The sequence below is a fragment of the Apteryx rowi genome, unplaced genomic scaffold (assembly GCF_003343035.1).
Source record: "Apteryx rowi isolate R43461 unplaced genomic scaffold, aptRow1 scaffold_244, whole genome shotgun sequence".
NCBI lineage: Eukaryota > Metazoa > Chordata > Aves > Apterygiformes > Apterygidae > Apteryx > Apteryx rowi.
This window is the reverse complement of record NW_020448797.1, coordinates 445,586-464,000: the sequence shown is the minus strand read 5'-3', so window position 1 is coordinate 464,000 and position 18,415 is coordinate 445,586. Positions and strand designations below refer to the sequence as shown.

At 36.0% G+C, this 18,415-nt stretch overlaps 1 protein-coding gene across 4 annotated transcripts in view; it reads right to left on the bottom strand.

The window, feature by feature from the left end:
* NDFIP2 (Nedd4 family interacting protein 2) overlaps nt 1–18,415 on the bottom strand; it is a 48,934-nt gene that overhangs the window by 4,446 nt on the left and 26,073 nt on the right. For 3 of the 4 annotated variants that reach the window (XM_026066591.1, XM_026066592.1, XM_026066595.1), the window contains 3 exons: nt 16,806–16,893; nt 7,164–7,288; nt 4,349–4,415 (listed from right to left, as the gene is read on the bottom strand). In XM_026066591.1, the coding sequence (XP_025922376.1) occupies nt 4,349–4,415; nt 7,164–7,288; nt 16,806–16,893 (280 nt within the window). Of the gene's footprint in view, nt 1–1,732; nt 2,539–4,348; nt 4,416–7,163; nt 7,289–16,805; nt 16,894–18,415 lie in introns of those variants that run through there. The other variant, XM_026066594.1, reaches the window with a different exon arrangement.

The following is an 18,415-nucleotide window of genomic DNA, read 5'->3' as shown; positions in this document are numbered from 1 at the left end:
GGAAAATCAGATGTTGAGTAATCTTATTTGAATCAACTAATGTTACGACTACATTTATTACGCTCACCTCCACATTTTAAGTGATTTTTAAATGTTTAAATTTAGCCATTTTTGAAAGAATATTTCAGCTCTAATAATTTACTGAACTACTATATGAACAAGAGATACAGAACTGTCACACAGAAGTTACAGTTGTAACAAAGGAAATCACTCACATATGTTGTCATCATCATTCTACCCACTGAGARAATCACTGGACCTTTGAACAAAAACTGGGGAACGGGGGGCACTCCACATACCCCACAATGTTGCACAGTGGAGACAGCTCTTAGATCTATTCTTCTTTTCACAGAATCACAGAAGGATTGAGGTTGGAAGGGACCTCTGGAGATCATCTAGTCCAACMCCCCTGCTCAAGCAGGGTCACCTAGAGCACGTTGCACAGGATCGCGTCCAGGCGGGTTTTGAATATCTCCAGACAAGGAGACTCCACAACCTCTTTGGGCAACCTGTTCCAGTGCTCTCTCACCCTCATAGTGAAAAAGTTTTTCCTCATGTTCAAATGGAACTGTCTGTGTTTCAGTTTGTGCCCGTTGCCTCGCGTCCTGTCGCTGGGCACTACTGAAAAGAGTCTGGTCCCATCCTCTTGACACCCTCCCTTMAGATACTTGTACRCRTTGATAAGATCTCCTCTCAGCCTTCTCTTCTCCAGGCTAAACAGGCCAAGCTCTCTCAGCCTTTCCTCATAAGAGAGATGCTCCAGTCCCCTAATCATCTTTGTAGCCCTTCGCTGGACTTGCTCCAGTAGTGCCACATCCCTCTTGTATTGGGGAGCCCAGAACTGGACGCAGTACTCCAGATGTGGCCTCACCAGGGCTGAGBAGAGGGGGAGAATCACCTCCCTCSACCTGCTGGCAACACTCTTCCTGATGCACCCCAGGATACCATTGGCCTTCTTGGCCACAAGGGCACATTGCTGCCTCATGCTTAACTTGGTGTCCACCAGCACTCCCAGGTCCTTCTCGGCAGAGCTGCTTTCCAGCAGGTCAGCCCACAACCTGTACTTTTGCTGAGTAAACTTCAGCAGATTATTCTACTTCTGTTGGTAGGGTTAATGTGCCCAGAAAGTTGGGTGTCTAAATCTGAATTTCACATATGTGGAAACAGAAGTCTAGAGGGACATTATTTTCACCCTAGAATAGGTAAGGAGCACTGCCCTCAGCAGGTCCTCTGCCCCCGCGKGTTAGTGAGGTCCTACTGCCAGTGTCTCAGGCATAGAAAATGAACTCTTACATCTTCAAGGCAGAGCAGAAGAATACACATTAGTTTCTCTCAAATTAGAAATATGCTATCCATTTGACAACTCATTTTTAATTCTGACATGCATCAGATAAGTACAGTAGGTTTAAAGTATTATTAAATGTTAAAAAAAAAAGAATGAACACAGCCCCTAACATTTAAAATTTTCAAACATTCAAGATTGATTTAGATGCTGGCACATTAAATCCTTGTACTTTCTAACAGCACATCTGTATGGTGCTTGCTCTTACAGAAAAGGAGACACCAGCTAAGATCAATCCTCAGTTTGATCCAGACTGGGAAAGCCTACATTTAAGTTAACTATATATCTTTAGGATCAGCTTTGCTTCTCCAAAAATGAAGTTAACCATTTATGAATCTGAGCCAGGTAGCTCAATACCAAGTGCATCATTACACAGAAATTAGATTCATCCTTTTTTTTTTTTTTTTTTTAAAGGACATTGTAGGTGCTTTGAAGATACATACATGTATGCATGTGACAGATCCCAAAGGTTCAAATGAAAATCTAAACTAAAGCTTAACAAGATTAACAAAAGATTTCTTCATTTTCTCTTACATCCTAATAAACTCTCTCTCTCTGGTTACATAGATACTTTGCTATTTGATGCACTTTTTTTTCCCTGTTGTCCTTGCCAAGACCTTGTCCCCTGCCCCATGCTCATTTCTTATCCAAATGTTTTTTGTCATTTTTTTTTCTTTTTTTAAATCAAAGCCTCATTAGGATACAAAAAGCCAGAGAATGATCCACTAATGGCTGGATCTTTGACTGAAGCCAAATACATTTTTGTGATTAAGGTGAATTCTGCATGGAGGAGAAAGTACTAAGATCTGGATTAGAAGTCTACTACAAAAGCTGCTAGACAGATATTACCAGAGAGAGTCCCAGGTTCAGCTGGAAAAGCAGCTGAAACAGCAAAAGGTAAGTAGGTAGCTTTCAAAATGCCTGAAAGCACTTTTTTTTTGCATTACACACATTGGAAAGCCAATCCAAGTTCAATCCATATTTTATATTTCTCCTTTGGGGGTGAGGAACTTTCCATTGTGCTCCTCAAAAAGAAACATTGGCTAACATTTAAATTAGAAAATTAGAATTGTCTTTCTCTTCAATTTGTTCACTGTACAGCTCTGGAAGTAGACCATTTCACTTYTCCATAGAGTGCGAACACATTTCTCCAGGCTCCAAAAGAGGAGAAGGGAGCAGAAGCAGATAGGTGAACACTACAAGGGAGAAAGGATGACAACAGGTGGGCTCAAGTATGTCAACAGACTATCCAAAGACAAAGAATCGAATTCAGTTTATTCATTTTTAAAGAAATACAGGATATACTACTTAGCGTATTCTAATTGGAAAGTTGTCTGAAACACTGAGATAAAGATCTGTTTGGCAGAATCGCCATGACTTGATAATGCTCTTTCTTTCATGTCCTACTAAGTAGTTCTACTGGGGTAAATTCTTCTGTAGCATTCTAGTAATCTCAGCGTATTCATTTCATCAGTTTAAAATTATCGATAGCATATTTCAGTCAAAACATTCCTAAGACAAGGGAATGTCACTTACTGGATATATATTGCATACCTCGTGATGCCTTTCATTTCAAGGTATATTATAAACTTTGTGACTTGACGTAAAAGAAAATCTTCAAAAGTCAAAGCTGAAAATAAAGCTTTCCTAAATATAAGTGGCCTAACTTCCGAATGAGCAAAGTGCCCCAGAAGACTAGTACAAAGAAGAACTACAAATGCACAGCTCTGACAGGGTGGAAGAAGATGTTAGGGGAAGAACATACTGCTTGTATACAAGTGAAAGTGTYAAACCCCAGTTTCAGGCACCACAAAAGGCTTGTTTTAATTAAAAGTTTATCTGGAGATGCTTGTATGTGTAAAGAGCCATTTCACTTGCTAGTTGAACAGTCACCTCAGAGTATGAGAGCATTCAAGGGGACTGGTTCTGTGAAGTGTTAAACATTTGCAGTTTCTGTATACTCCAAGCAACAAAGCGCACAAGAGTAGAGCAAGGTGAATATTAAAAAGTCTCTGACAAATGCCCTCAAGCATTATTAAAAAGAGGATGCAGAAATAGTCAGATAACTTTGCTATTTATCCCACAAGTAATGCCAGAAACCTTAGATAATCACAAACAAGATCTCAGTTTTTATAATTTACTTAACATTCATCCTAACATTTGCTCTTAGTCATTAGCTTACTTGACTCAAAGGAAAGACTGCCACCTACTGAATCAGCAGCAGTTCACTAAGTTTCCAGGGACAGAAAATAAAATGGATAGTAGCATTCATCACTGTAGTAAAAGTAAACTATTTCAGATTTCATATTCAAATTATAAAATCCACACTAGGAAAAAGGTATAATGGTTGAGGTTTTGTACATTATAATTAAAAACAGACAGAAGAACAGAATCAGAAGTGCATAAAACTTTGAACCTAGGCAGACAGACTTTTTAAAAGAGAACTGACGTCATGGAAGCACTGTGATCAGAAAGCATGAAGCCATTCTCTTGTCTGACTAACTACTAATGCAGTATGCATTTCAAAGGACTAGAAAAGGACATTTCATGACCTGTGTACAAGACAACAGATTCCACCTTCTTAGGATCAGTCACATTTCTTAAAATGTAAAATCTGACATACAACTTTACATATGTAAACATTTATCACTTACTTCCACTATTTTTTCCACATAAAGCCCAGAGGTTTCTTAAAACAGTTGTGTACAACTGTTTTACACAGTTTGTGTAGAAAAACACAAATTCCAAGTCTCAGATATGTGCATAATTATATGTGCAGAAAAAAATTCTGAGTTGAAGGTTAATCAAATAGTCTGCAGTTCACACAACAACATGATAGTAACCAATAACCTGGTCAACACTAAGGAAATAAAAGCAACATACAAAACTATCAATAGCTAAAGAAAAACACACAGCTAAATACATTATAGAACTCTACTTACAAGGACATGATTCATCTTTAAGTACTTCCACATAAAAACACAAATGTTTGCAATTGCCACTTACCAAGTACAAGAAATATCCACCAAAGCCAGTACTGTCCATTGAAATATCCAGTAAAGTAATCTGAGAACTGAAATACATTCACAAGACTTAACTTCAGTAAGATAGGTGACTAAGACATATTTAATGCCTATTTAAATACAGAAAGGATAGAGGAAAAAGCAAATTTGAATAAAAATAATATATCAGGGTAAAATACAAAACTGTTATTTGTGCAGCAATGGACTACACCCGATACTGGAAGCATTATTTGTATTCTTCAGCAAAGTTATTTCAAATCCTCTAAAAAACACTTAGTATTACTTGCTGGAATCATCTGACGTTTTCTGTTACAATGAATCACCATTGTCAATTTTTTTCCCAATGCCTGCCATCCCAAACACATTACAGCAGCCTGCTGCTTTAGATATTAACACCAGAAGCCACATTAGTTTAATCTTATCAGACAGGGATGTTCTGCTGACCCCTCAAAAGAAGAGCTTTTGACCCGCTGTATACCCCCTACTGTTAATCGCTGCCAAGAATACCAGCCCCATAAAGACCCCCAACTCATTAAAGTCTTTTCATTTTCAAACCAGTATTCAGTTCCCAGCAGTGAGCTGAACGCAGCTAAATGAACCTTGAAGTGGCATTTCAACTGTTCCTGTTAGTGACCATGGTAGACAGTTTTGTCCTTTCTGTGATGTGGGAGGCAGCTGGAGGGCAGGGCGTGATGGTATTGGAGACAGGTATCCTTGCCTTTACCAGACTCCAGACTGCATGCTCCACTGATAAAAAGGCTAATCAAATGTCTCCAAAGTTCACATTGGAAATAGGAATAGAGATGTGTGAAAAGTTACCAGAAGGAATAAAATAACCTATTTAGTAGCAGCAATACTGCCCATCCTGCTATCATGTATCTTGCCACAGTACCTGCCCATTTGGCATTTCTAGCACATTTCAGTAGTGTCAACCAGGAGACTAATTCAGACATTGCTTACTCTAAAAAGAGGATACTGGGCCACAACTTCAACCAGATAAACATCACTCTCATTTAATAAATTTCGGATGAAAACAGAGCATAATTCATCCTTTTCCCCTCAAGTAACTGTCTATGAAGAGCCACAGATATTTTCTCTATAATAAAGCCAGATCATATGCATTCTTTAAAGGCCTAATCCTGTAGTCATATTCATTTCTATGAAAAATGCATGGAAAATAAAATAAAAATCAAGCAATAGAATTGCTAAATTGAATTAAAATAATAAGTACTTATATTACCCCCACATAAATACTAGTATTTCTATCATCGAGCAGAGAAAGCATTTTGTATGTTGATGGTTCATTAAAATAACAGATGAATACTTGATTCCCAGGAATTTCAAAGCATTACTAAAATCCTATCTCACATTATAGTCAATACTTTAAATTCTCTAAACACATCTACCAATCCATTTTCTTTGAAATTTATAATTCCATTTAATTGGGAAGAAAATGTATTAAAACCAGCAATCAAGCACTGGCCTATATGTGTTACTCTCACACTTTCTTTAGGCAAAAGAAATCATTGTTGCAGAATTTCCCCAAAAGCAAAACTGTATTTTTATCAGTTTTTACTAGAAGGGAGAAAAAAAAAAAATCAGCTAACAGAGAACATACATGAACTAGGATAGTTTAGACACTGTTGCATTGCATACCACTGACCCTAAGTGAGAAAGGGTGACAAAAGCCTTCTGAAGTTTGAAACAAAGGAACAGCACAATATCATGCATGTCCACACCTGCGCATCACCAATAAGACAGCATTGTCAATATATACCCAATGAACTTTTTGGGTTATTTTCTCTTTGCAAAGGGGGACAACACAGGGAGATGATAATCTTCGCTACAAAAAAAGCAGCCCTGAGGTCTTGAATCGGTCAGCTCTAGTATTTTAAATCGGCAACAGGTTATATATTAGAATTTAAATATCAGCTACAACACAGTAATTCTTCAAGGAAGTTTAGTAGATACTAATTTGGGGGTTTGTTATAAGAAAAGAGCACATTCCTGTCTGCTTGACAATAATAAAACTGTCACAATGATTAAGTTCTGCTCTCTGCTTAGTATGCCTCAAGGAAAGTTGAGAATAACCCCAACAGATACATAGTAGAAAAATTCACATCTTCTCCCCCATTAAGACAAATTCCATCCCAAACCCTGAATTCCAACTAAATACACCAGAATCACCTCTGGTCCAGGAGAATTCCTCTGCCCTGGGGAACCAAAAAACCCACCCTCAGCTGTAACAAGGATGCAGGGCATATCCAGGAAGGACCAATCTCTTCTCTACAGTCTCTATTTGATTTTGACATGATTTAGTACATATGTATCTTATAGGGAGAAAATACCAGATCCTCCAAGGGAGGATAGTTTAGCAAAACACTTCTGAAATGTTCTTCTGATAGGCAGAGCCATTTATAGTTGTTCTTATAGGGCAGAATTTCTGARTAGTACCAAAACCTTTTTGGTACTCTCTCCATTTTTTCCTGTATGTTTTTTAATATTTGTTCAAAGAATGAGTCACTCCACATTTATTCTAGTGAAAACAGGAATCTAAAATGATAAATCTAAATCAGATAAAAATGGTCTAAGCTTCATTAGTAACGTACAGAAAGAAAATTCTCTAATAAAATGGAAAGTCAGAACAAGTTCTAGGCATTTTTAAGTTTTTTTTAATATACTAGCATTTTTAAATATACTGTGTTTTTTTAATTCCATTATTATCTATTTTTAAATAAGTTTCTATGCTTTCGGTCTACAGACAAAAAAACCCATATAGTGTAAATCAAGAAACATACCCGTACAATGAGAATCCATTTGATCAGTGAGAGACCAAATCCACAGATCGCACCATACCTTCCAGCTATGGTATTTGTTATACAGAAGGATAAACAAAATCCAATCCAGTTGAAAATAAATGCCACTATAAAATAAAAGAAACAGTAGCTTCTGTTAATCTGCATAGCTAGGCAAACACTTGACATTAGTTTCACTTATAAACTAATAAGGATATGCTTACATAGTCAGAAGTTCCCTGCTAATAATTCAAGCTTTTAGAAATTTAGCTTGAATCCAGACATTCCCAATGGTGTATTCATTTAAAAATAAAGCAAATCACAAATAGGTTGGAATCTACTGCTTTAAATGAGAACATTCAAAAAATAAAGTATTACATTGCTACTGAWATCTGACTAGATGAAACTAGACAAGAAGGGTAATGTAAACAAAGGACTGCAACACACAAGATTTGGCTTAAAACAAAGAAAAAACCTTGCTACACTTTTATAGCCAAGAATATAGTTATTATGCACACATATGTTCATATATCAAGGCTGCATATGCAGCTTTACCCAGTTTGGATAGAACAGAATGAAAGTATCTGATCTTGTTCTGTACACACATTATAGAAATGAAGATAAGTTGAGAAGCTGATGTTTCATTGGTTACTGTCTTTTCTTTTACAAGATCTATATCCAAACACCTGGTATCAGAAATCTTAGACATTTTGCACAAAAGCATAAGAAATCAAGCAAAGGASTTTGTGTATAACTACTTCTGCTACCTCATTAATGATCTTACACAACTCATAGTTTTACAATTTAAATTTTCATATCTGCACATGTAGTTGGCAAACAACAATAATATCTGTATTGACTGCAGTTTCAGTAGATTAGGTCAAAGCATGGGAATTCTGATTAGGTGATGTTCCAGTCAGAATAAGTGAGGGCAACTTAAAATGAAAAAAAAGGTATACGCTGGGGGGGAAGATAGCTATTCTATTAATAAGAATATTTTAATCTGTACATTCAGATATCTCTCCAAAATAGAGAAAAAGTATTTATATTTGAGAAAGATTGGATAAATTGTTCTGAAGGTAGGATTTCCTTTTGTCTTTTTAARCAAGCTCTCTAAACTCACCCTACTGTTAGTTTTTACAAACTTCAGTAGCTAGTTCTTTAATGCATCTCTGCTCCTGACTCAGCACAACAGTTTACTGCTCTCCCTTTCTCCCTGCTACTCAGGCTAGAGTGACTTTGATAATGGCTCCAGTAATAGGTATGCTAAAAAGGTGAGAAGACGGACATGTTTCTAATGGACTATACATACTAGAGGAATTCCTAGGATACTTAAAATTTTAAAGGTTATATAAAAAAAATTAAGGATTTGTATACAACCTGAACTCAGTTGTGTTATCATTCAAAATTTATATTTACTCCCTATATCATAAGACATAGGGRGGAAAAATGAGTTCTTATATTCAAACTTGAACACAATGACAGTTTTACCCTCCTTTCCATTTTCTCTAAAGGAATATTCAAAATAAATCCAAAGTCACCGGATGAGAATTAGGTGGATATTTAATACCTATTTATTTGCCCAACTCCTGAAAGACAAGAAAACAGTATGTTCTGATACTGTTCACAACAGCTTTCTTCCCTTAAATCAGTGTGCTGGTCCAGCAAGTTTTAGGCAGACAATGAAAGTGAGAAAGAAAAAGCATCAACTGCAAAGTTGTAAACTGCAAGTTCACACATCTCAATAAAACTGAGCCTTAAACAGAAGAAAAATCTCACTACTTAAGTTTCTATTTGTATCTATCCACTAGAAGAATTGCGCTGTGGGTACCTGATCAAAGTTCAGCAATGAGGAACTTCCTACTTCCRTCTCTCTCAATCTTAATCATCATCTTAGGAAGCTTCTCCAACATTTGCTTGATGTCACATGAACTTAATATGGTCAACATCAAACTCTTCTCTTCATTCTTTCCCCGTTGCTTCTGGCTCATCTCCTCAGTATCCTACTGCTGTTCCTCAGATCATCTTAATTGTCTCACTGTGGTAACAAAATTCTTTCTTTCCTGTCACAAATGCATCTCCAGCTTCTGAGCTGACTGCATCAAATGAGATTTTTATCTATATCCCARCTGTTTTCCTCTACCTAAAGACTAGCCTTATCTATCTGTCTGTATCTTTTTCCATCAGGATTTCATGTCCAGGAATATGCTGTCAGTCACCCAAGTTCCCTGAGCTTTGTGGCCCACACCGCATCTGGTAAGAATAACCAAAAATAATTGGTGCAATTCCTGTCTGCCATAAGCCTTGAGACAGTATGGCAATAAAAGGTGTCCATAATTTTCATCCCTATATTGCTTTAGAGAAGCCATAGCACAAGTTTCTTCCCAAAGTTGAAGGAAAAAAAAAAAGAGAGTGGGGAGGGCAGGGAAGAAACTAGTAAAATGAAATATGCATCTACTACGCAGAAACAACTTAGTTGTGAGAGTTTCCTGCTGCTACCAATGAAGCCTTTCACTTTTGGCCTGCATCCACTCAAAATTTAAATGATGCTGTTCAGCTATTAAGGAGACTATCTTTTCCTTCATACCACTTACACTTTCCAAGGCATTCTCATACAGACAATATTCCCGATCAGACACTAATACAGGTTATCATTAAAGACGACTGTCATTCTCAAAAATGAGATAAAGTCTGATGAGCTGCTGCAATCACATCTCTGTTTTAATTTAAAAAGTATTCTGTACTTCTGTTTGCTCACCCTCTTTACACAATCAGATCTTACATTCATTTTTTTAGACTCTTGCTGTAAGACTCAACATTTTGCAACAAGAACTGTTTTCTGTCCCAGAGATCACTAGCCTTTGTGCTCATATTTGATGTAACAACTTTTAACTATTGTCCTTTTTCCTTTAATAAATCAAGACATTTAGTTGAAACTCACACTGAGTGCAATGGAACCATTACTTGACTCTACTTCTTTACTACTCTAACAATATGCAGACAAGAGGGACTGATAAAAGTAGGCCTTTCAGTTTTATACATTCCTGAAGCGATGACAAGAGGAGGAAATGAGATGGAAGGAACAGTTTACAATTTAGCCTAGAACTGTTCTCCTTAAAGTGTTAAATGTGGTTTTCTGCTTTTTTTTTTTTTTTAAAGAATACACATGCATAAATGTATATTAATGTAATTCACATAAAGAGAACGCAGCCAGTAAGATTGCTTCCTAACCACAACAGAACTCATAACGAACATGGAGGAAGAAGTTGCTTGGTGATGGGGGTGGGAGGGAATAGACTGAAGGAATCTTTATTAAAAAACTCTTGATATCTGATGTAGTGGTCACAATAATTTTGTTGGACTTTTATTTCTCTTTACAGTTTGCAATAAAATAATCCCAGCTGAAACATAAAAACACAATATTCCAAACATTACAAGTCTAATATGCTTATAATCTGTCCATGGAAATAAGGCTACCCATGAGCTATTTCCACATCCAAAACTCTTCTGAGAGGCAGTGCTCAGCATAGGCCTTTTTTTTGATATCAGAAATCAAAGTTTGAAATCAAAAATCTTTTATCCATCTGCAATTCCAAATTAGTTGGAGTAAAATAATTGTAACTGGCAAACAAGCTTGTATTTGTTGCCATTCTCCATTCTCTAACTACAGGGAAAGGCAAAGATTACGTATGAAGCTGTACTTTGTCATTACTAGTTTATTAACACCTGTTAACGTTGCTTCTTTCCAAAAAAGCATTCGTAACACTTGACAGAAAACAAACCTGTGCTTGCTTTTTGTCAATGCTCATTAAGTTGCAAAGCAATATTGATGCATCTTTTTACTCTATTCCCACAATTTACAGTAAACAAAGGAAAACCTAGTTTATGTTAAACTGTTATATGCATGCATTTTTTTTAATGTACTGCTGTACATTGGAAGATGCAACAATAATTACAAACATACTAGAATTAATCTATTTCTTCCTCAATGGTTATTTCATTTCACTTGCTGATTTTTTTTTTTTTGGGGGGGGGGGGRCTTAAGTTTTCTACAGCTACACATCAATCACTTGTTTTAAGTTTATACGCAGTACCATGAAAACCTGCTAGTAAAACTGGTCTGAAGATCTGTGCTGGTTTCAAATTCTAGCAACAGCTCAAACCTGTGCAAAGATTCTAATGGCAACTAGATAAACAAAATCCAACCATGACCACTTACATCCTTTATTCCCCGACTTGTCTGTCCCATGACTTTTTTTTTTAATATTGAGAAAACACCAKAGAATTTCACACCTGGCATAAGCATACTGCAATAAATAATACTTTTCAATCTTCATACACTACCAGAAGTTATTCTCCCTACTGCTGTGTAGAATTTATTCCATTCTTGAACTGGGATACATTTTTCCTCCTTTCTGAAGGCTTCACTTCAAGTCTGMTGATGATCAATAGGATGCTATGAAGTTCAACAGACAGCTTTTGATCAGATTCCAAATACATTTCTTATTCCAGCAGTAAAATTACTATAAAAATACCAGGCACTTAAATCTTAGGTACTTGGTTTCAAACCTCTGTGGTATATTGTGTTATCTTCTAAACAGAGTCTAAAATCCAAACTAGCAGAAAGATTTAGAAAGAATCCCTTTAACATGCATGTTTGGAGTAGAAATTGCATGCAAGAACATGCATCCACATACATATGGGAGAAAGGAGGGAGAAACAGAAGACACAAACAGTGATGTCTGTAAAGTAGACAGCTGTTTAACTAAACTTTTTCCATCAGAAATACCCACCTTATGGATCTGACATTTTCACAGGAAAAAAAACTTAAAGTGTTTTGAATCTCAAAAGAAACTCAAGCTATTTGCTTTCAGTCACAGAAAGCACAATTTATCTTTTCTGAAAGGAAGAGAATATCTCAGGAAACACCATGCTTCTTTCCAAAATCATATGCCATTAACAGTGTATTAAAAAGCTGGATATGAAATGCTGCAATTTCCTTCCATTCACCTACTTTGTATACATCAGCCTTTGAACAGTAACTTTCTGCATGTCTCTGACTATTCTTAAATTGAATGAAAAATTTCAGTAGCTATGATTTTTTCTTTTTAAAATACCTTCAAGCAGTTTAATAAAAAGTTCTCACTGGAAAAAAGATATGTTTAATAAGGCTATGGTGATACAGCAAGACCGAATTAAGGGGGGGGGGGACACTTGAGTCAGAGAAAATGGCTGAAAGGAGTCCACAAGAAGTCATATATCTCATTTCACTGTTTGAAAACAGGATCAGCTATACCTGTGCTACTCCTAAGAGTGTCTACTTTGTTTTTCTACTCAGCAATGAGTGTTCCAAAACTTCCCTAAGCATTTTACTTCTAGTGCTTCGTTACCCTTGTTGAGAATTTCTTTTTTTCCTTAAAGCCCAATTAGAGCTTCCTTGTTCCAATTATTTTTGATTGCATCCAACACGCACAGAGAAATTCAATTTCTCTCTGCAAAAAGCAAGAAGTTGGGTGACTGCATATGAAGGTCAGCCAGGCTCCCCTGATAATCAGGGGGAAACAGGCATTCCCAAAATGGTTCCTCTATCTCCTTCCAAAAAAGGCAATTTCATTCAAACGACTTCCCCTCAACTCCTCTTGCATGACTAAGGGAAACCTGTGTAACGATCATACTGCAGACATCTAGAAGGCAGGTTTTCTAAATCCACGGGAAATTTAGAGCATGCCTACATAGTATTTTTCAGGAAGCACACAATAGGAGGCTGTGCTCACCCTGAGCGTGCACTAAAACTCTGCCTCTCAACTTCAAGTAGATATATATTGATATAGATATAGATATTTTTTAWACTTCAAGTAGATACCCTAGTTTGTACACACTTTGTTGACTGAAGTGTCTACTAGCTTTGAAAACAGTGTGAACATTAGCTTGCAGATTTTGCTCTGGATATTATCTGTTCCAATATAGCATCTGGAGTACATTAACTTTTCTCCACATTGTGAATTTTTTTGGTGTGAATTGTAGTTACAAAGTTTAAATTGCCAAGATATCAATTCAAAAAGAACAAATCAGATCTCCAGATGAGAACTTAAACTACAGCTGACTGATCAAAAAGTTTTCTCCCTTCTTTTCTCCATACTCTGAAGCGATGATTAACTCTTTTGAGAGATTCAAATTAATATTCAGTTTTTCTAGGGTATGGGGAGAAATCTTAGTTTTGTACAGCCCAAACTACATGTTGTTTCAAAAATCCAGAAGAGCTCTGCAATCCTTCTGGGGTCCACAGGGGAAAAGGATGGTTTATATTCTAATGCAGTCATTATATATAAGATAAAATCATATAAGCCTTTTACCACTGCCCAAAACTACCTCCTTTCCATAAAGAAGAAGGATGAGCCAATCATTAGTTGAACAAATAGCAATCAGACATGATTTGAAAATATCTGTTACGGGCACACTAAAAACAAAAAAACCTCCAAACCCATTTGGGCATGACAGTTACTTGCTGTATCACCATTAAAGCTGTATACAAAAAAAAAAAAAAAAAAAAGAAAAGCTCAGAATTTCCTCCTTTTCTGTTGTGTAGACAAAAAGTCACTCCTTCTGAGAAAGTTATCTACTAAGTGCTTCCTATTGCATTCTGAAAAGTTTATACTGTGCTGTATATGGTACTTCTGACTTTAAATTCATAACAGACAAATTAAGTGGTCTGATAGAGTAATTTGCTACCTTTGATCTAATATATTCATTTACGTTAGAAGTTGACAAACACCAGATTCTTCACACACCAACACAGCCAAAGATTTCAAAAGCAAGACCAATTTCTGAAAGTATATGATTTTACTACACATTAGAGATAAAATAGATACTTTCTTTATACTTAATTGGTTTCCAGATTTTTCCACCGTTTCCGAATCAAACAAAGCAAAAAACCCACAAAATTCAAAGTCATTTTGCAAACACAAAGACATTAAAAACATCTGTTCACGTGAAGGGCTTTTCTTCTTTTGACTGTAGCGACTCACTCTCTCCAGTTAGGCTAATCACAATAGTACTTTACAATCTAGTTCATACCTAGATAGGAAACAAGTTCAAGAGCTTGGTGCATACAAGCTATATTTGTAACTGCACAACTAGAGAGCATTTTTTTTTCTTGAAAAAACAAAACAAAAAAAAACAAAAAAACCCAACACATAAACACCCTCCCCCAACAACCAAAAAAATCCACAGACCTGGCCACCAGATGGCCTGCAAGACAGCAATTTTATGCAATTTAGGCAGCTACCACTAGATGGTAGGTAATGATAATTAGTCGATTGCAATGAGCAGAACAGTAAAAAGTTTCTTTTGATTATATTTCAGTTGAATTAACATAAAAAAGTTAACTGCACTGTTTTATATTTAAAACTGTGGCAAAAAAAAMCCCTCCAAGGTGCCTCCCTCCCTCATTAGCTTTATAGTCTTTCTCCAAATGCTGTACATTAACAGTCAGAGGAGGAGGTGGGAGAGTGAGTTTAGAACAGCTCATTCTTTTCATGACCCTCTCACTAAAACACAGCTCCTGACAGTGTTTTCCTGCAATTTAATTACACGAGAGAACTTATTGTAGGTTCTCAGTGACCAACCACCTCTACGTACAGCATTTAAATACCCTCACACACAAGTGAAAGACACCCATTTTTTAACTTCATTTTAATTTCTTACTCCCTTAAATAGAATTGGGACTACACACACACTCCCACTGAAGATTGGTCCTTGTTAAGTTAAACTAATTTTTCATTTAGTTCTCTAATTTCCCAAGAAAAAAATTCTCAGAGTATTATAGGTCTATACTTCCTACAGGTTTCTGTACACTAGTCATAATACGAACACAAATGACCAGTAAGCTATTTAAATTTCCATATGTAACTGGTTTCCATAACAGTCACCACAGACACTAATTAAGCACATGCTTGCATTAATATCTTGTAATATGTTTTACATTTGAAAGCTTACTCAAAGTATTTCATTCAAAGGAGAGCAAAGTTGGATAGTCATATAGTCTCAGAATAATCAAGAAAAATTTTGATCTACAGAGAGTTTTTGACAAATATATAAAAAATGCTCTGCGCAATCAGTCTCAGCTAACTGACTAAACTAAAAAGAAAACTGCCAGTTTATCCAAGTAAACCTCTCCATTCTTGAAGGTGGGCACAAAGGCTTTGGACATGCAGTTTTGGCCAAACATATTTGTATGTAATTAGAGCCTTCACTTTCCTTAATTCAGCTTCTGCATAGAATGATTTTTATAACTTGTCTGCTCCTAAATGCAAGCTAACAAGACTGTTTTCAGCTGAGATTAAGATCTTAAACATAGCAGAATCAAAGATCTTTGTCTGAATTTTCACTGCCGACAACCTGTCTCTTTGTCCTCCAAGTGCAGTGCAAATGAAGGCCTGAAGCAGGCTCTAGAAGCATGAACAAGTTCACACAATACAGAACCCACACTGGGTGGATACAAAAGGTTGTAGCAAATGGGCCGAGGAAGAAAAGGAAAGAGACCARTTAAGCCAAACCCTCCTTTTCCTGCCCACAAGAACATACCCTTTTTATGTTCCAACTACAGAAAGATCAGACTACAAACTCGCTCTCTCTATATATGTATTTGCTATAAAAGGTAGCCACATACTTTTGTACGCCAAGATGAAAACCCCAAATTGTCCAAGTATGTTGTAGCAACAAGAAAATTGAAAGTTCTATATTCTACATCCACAACAATTAAATAAAGACTGTAAAGACAAGAAGAACTCGAACTAAGATGAAATCTAAGCTGAAAGACATAAAGGGGACTTTACTGGGTATCAATCGCCTTTCATCCTGATGAATGTTAAAAAGAACAGTTGCATCTCCAACAGCAAATTTTCATATAGGTTGCAAAATACAGTTTTATTTTGGAAAGGAGAAACATCCTCAGAAATTAAAAATAAATATACAACTGGGAAAGCAGAGGCAGATTCCTTCTAGAAGTAACTTATAGTGGATATATCCAACTTTGCTCAATGCGGTACTTAAGTTACAAGATAAGATGTGCACAGCACACACAGTGCCTTGAGTAAGTGCTAAAGTAGTGCTGGTGACAATAAGAGATCACCTGAAGACTGTATATTTTGTATTTATATATGCTAGTGGTTAGTTCCACCTGAAAATAAATAAGTATGGCTGAATTTGCTCCACAAATCCACCCACAGCTATTTAATTCAGTACACTAACAAAAGCAACTTTTATATGGCACATCGTCTCTCTCTCAAATTCTTTCTACTTAAAAATTGATTGTCAGTTTCTAATCCAGCCTTTAATTAAAGTTGGTAGTCCTACAGGTAACTGAATTTCCCAAATCACAATTTACAATCTTGCTATGCTTCAGAACACTTACTGTGATCTTGTTTTGCTCCCTTATCTGTGATAGGCGTCTGACAACTGGAAAAAAAAAAAGTGCAACGTACTTGCTACTTCTGGAACAAGAAGTGTTTATATCTGTGTACAGGTAAAAATAATCCATTTGTTACAGTAAATTATTGCAGTTTATCACAGCTGTCTTTTATATTCCATAGAAATAAGGTACAATTAAGATATACCTCAATAGGTCTGGGATATAAGATAACTTACTGAAAAATGCCAACATGAAGATGCCATCATTGCCCACTCTAAGCTGATCTGCATCACTGAAATCATCCCGTGGTGGATACTCTTCTTCCTGGATTTACAGGTTAGTGATAATTTAGTGAAAAGTTTATTTTAAGCGTAACTATCTGTAGGTTTTAAGTATTAATTATGTTTCTAAAGCTAGGAGAGAATTGACATTTCTGTAACAGGTCCACACAAGGGAATTTTAAAAGAAAAATAATTCATACCTATACAACAAGTCTTGCTTATACTGACAGAGCTCAGATTTAACTGAAAACTTTCYGTAGAAGTAAAGATATGTACATATTGTATACTCATCTTAAATGAGACTAGAAATTCATCTTAAATGAAACCAGAAATTATTTCAGACATGAGTATTTTTTACAATCAAAACCAGCAGAAATCTCTATCGTTACTATATCTCTCATATCTTACTATGGAGCTAAGCAATTACATATTTTTTAGAAAGAATGATTTCACTTTTTTTTTCCTGAAAGAAAGCCTTTTTATTGCTTCCCAAACTACAGGATAAAATTTTAGAATAAGGTTAGYATCTTAAGACAAGTTGCTGATGCAACAACACAACACTAACCAATTCTACTGTCCTCTAATCCACTGCAGAACCCATACAAAACAAAGAGTCTCTAGGGACACTAGAGGGCGCAAGCACATCAAAAGTGTTTACACGTCCTCTAAACTCAAAAATCACAATGCTTTGTTAAGTCAAACAAAACTGGATAGATGTCAGTCAAAACAATCTAAATGTTTCTCCAGTCATGTCAAAATATTAGATCTTAAAACACTGAAAGTATGGATTTATTTTGTTTCTCAATACTCGATTTTCAACAGGACTTGACAGATATTGCAAATAGTTCTGTGCAGAACTAAGACATCACCACAATCGTAGCCTGGGAAAAACAAATTTTCATGATGAGAGCACTTACTAAAGACAGCCTGATGAAAACTGTAAAACCAATTAAAAACATCAATTCTTACAGTTAAGTGAACAACAGCAAAACAACACAGGATGATTCAATAGCACAGTCAGTAACAGTAGTAATACGGTATAGATAAAAGCATGAGTAACATTCATTTTTCCTATAAATTTTTTCTCCATTTAATCATAATGGGTTAGAATTGAGATAAGATGTGCTGTATAAAAAACATATAATTCAAGGGAGAGTCTTCAAAATGAGATTTATTTAGCTGTTTTTCCCACAGCAAACAATTGCTACTGAAATAGCATACTTCTGATTTTATCACGTTATTTAGTTGCTGTATCAAATGTTATTTTGTATACTAAGTTCATAACTAAAAGGACCTTAAAACAGGTCACAACCATCTGCCATGTGATTGACATGTTTGCTCACCTTTGTGAGCATAATAGAACAATTTACCAGGGGACAGTGATGACAGCTAAATACGTGCTAGAACAAACTGTGCCAAACTCAAGGTGGCTAGCACTACCCTTCAGAACATGCACATGAAATTCCAGCTGCTCTCTTTCATTTCAGATTAATAATCCAAGACTCTGTATCAGTTCGATTACTTTAAACACATTGCCATTCACACAAAAAAATGGCTGTAGCAAT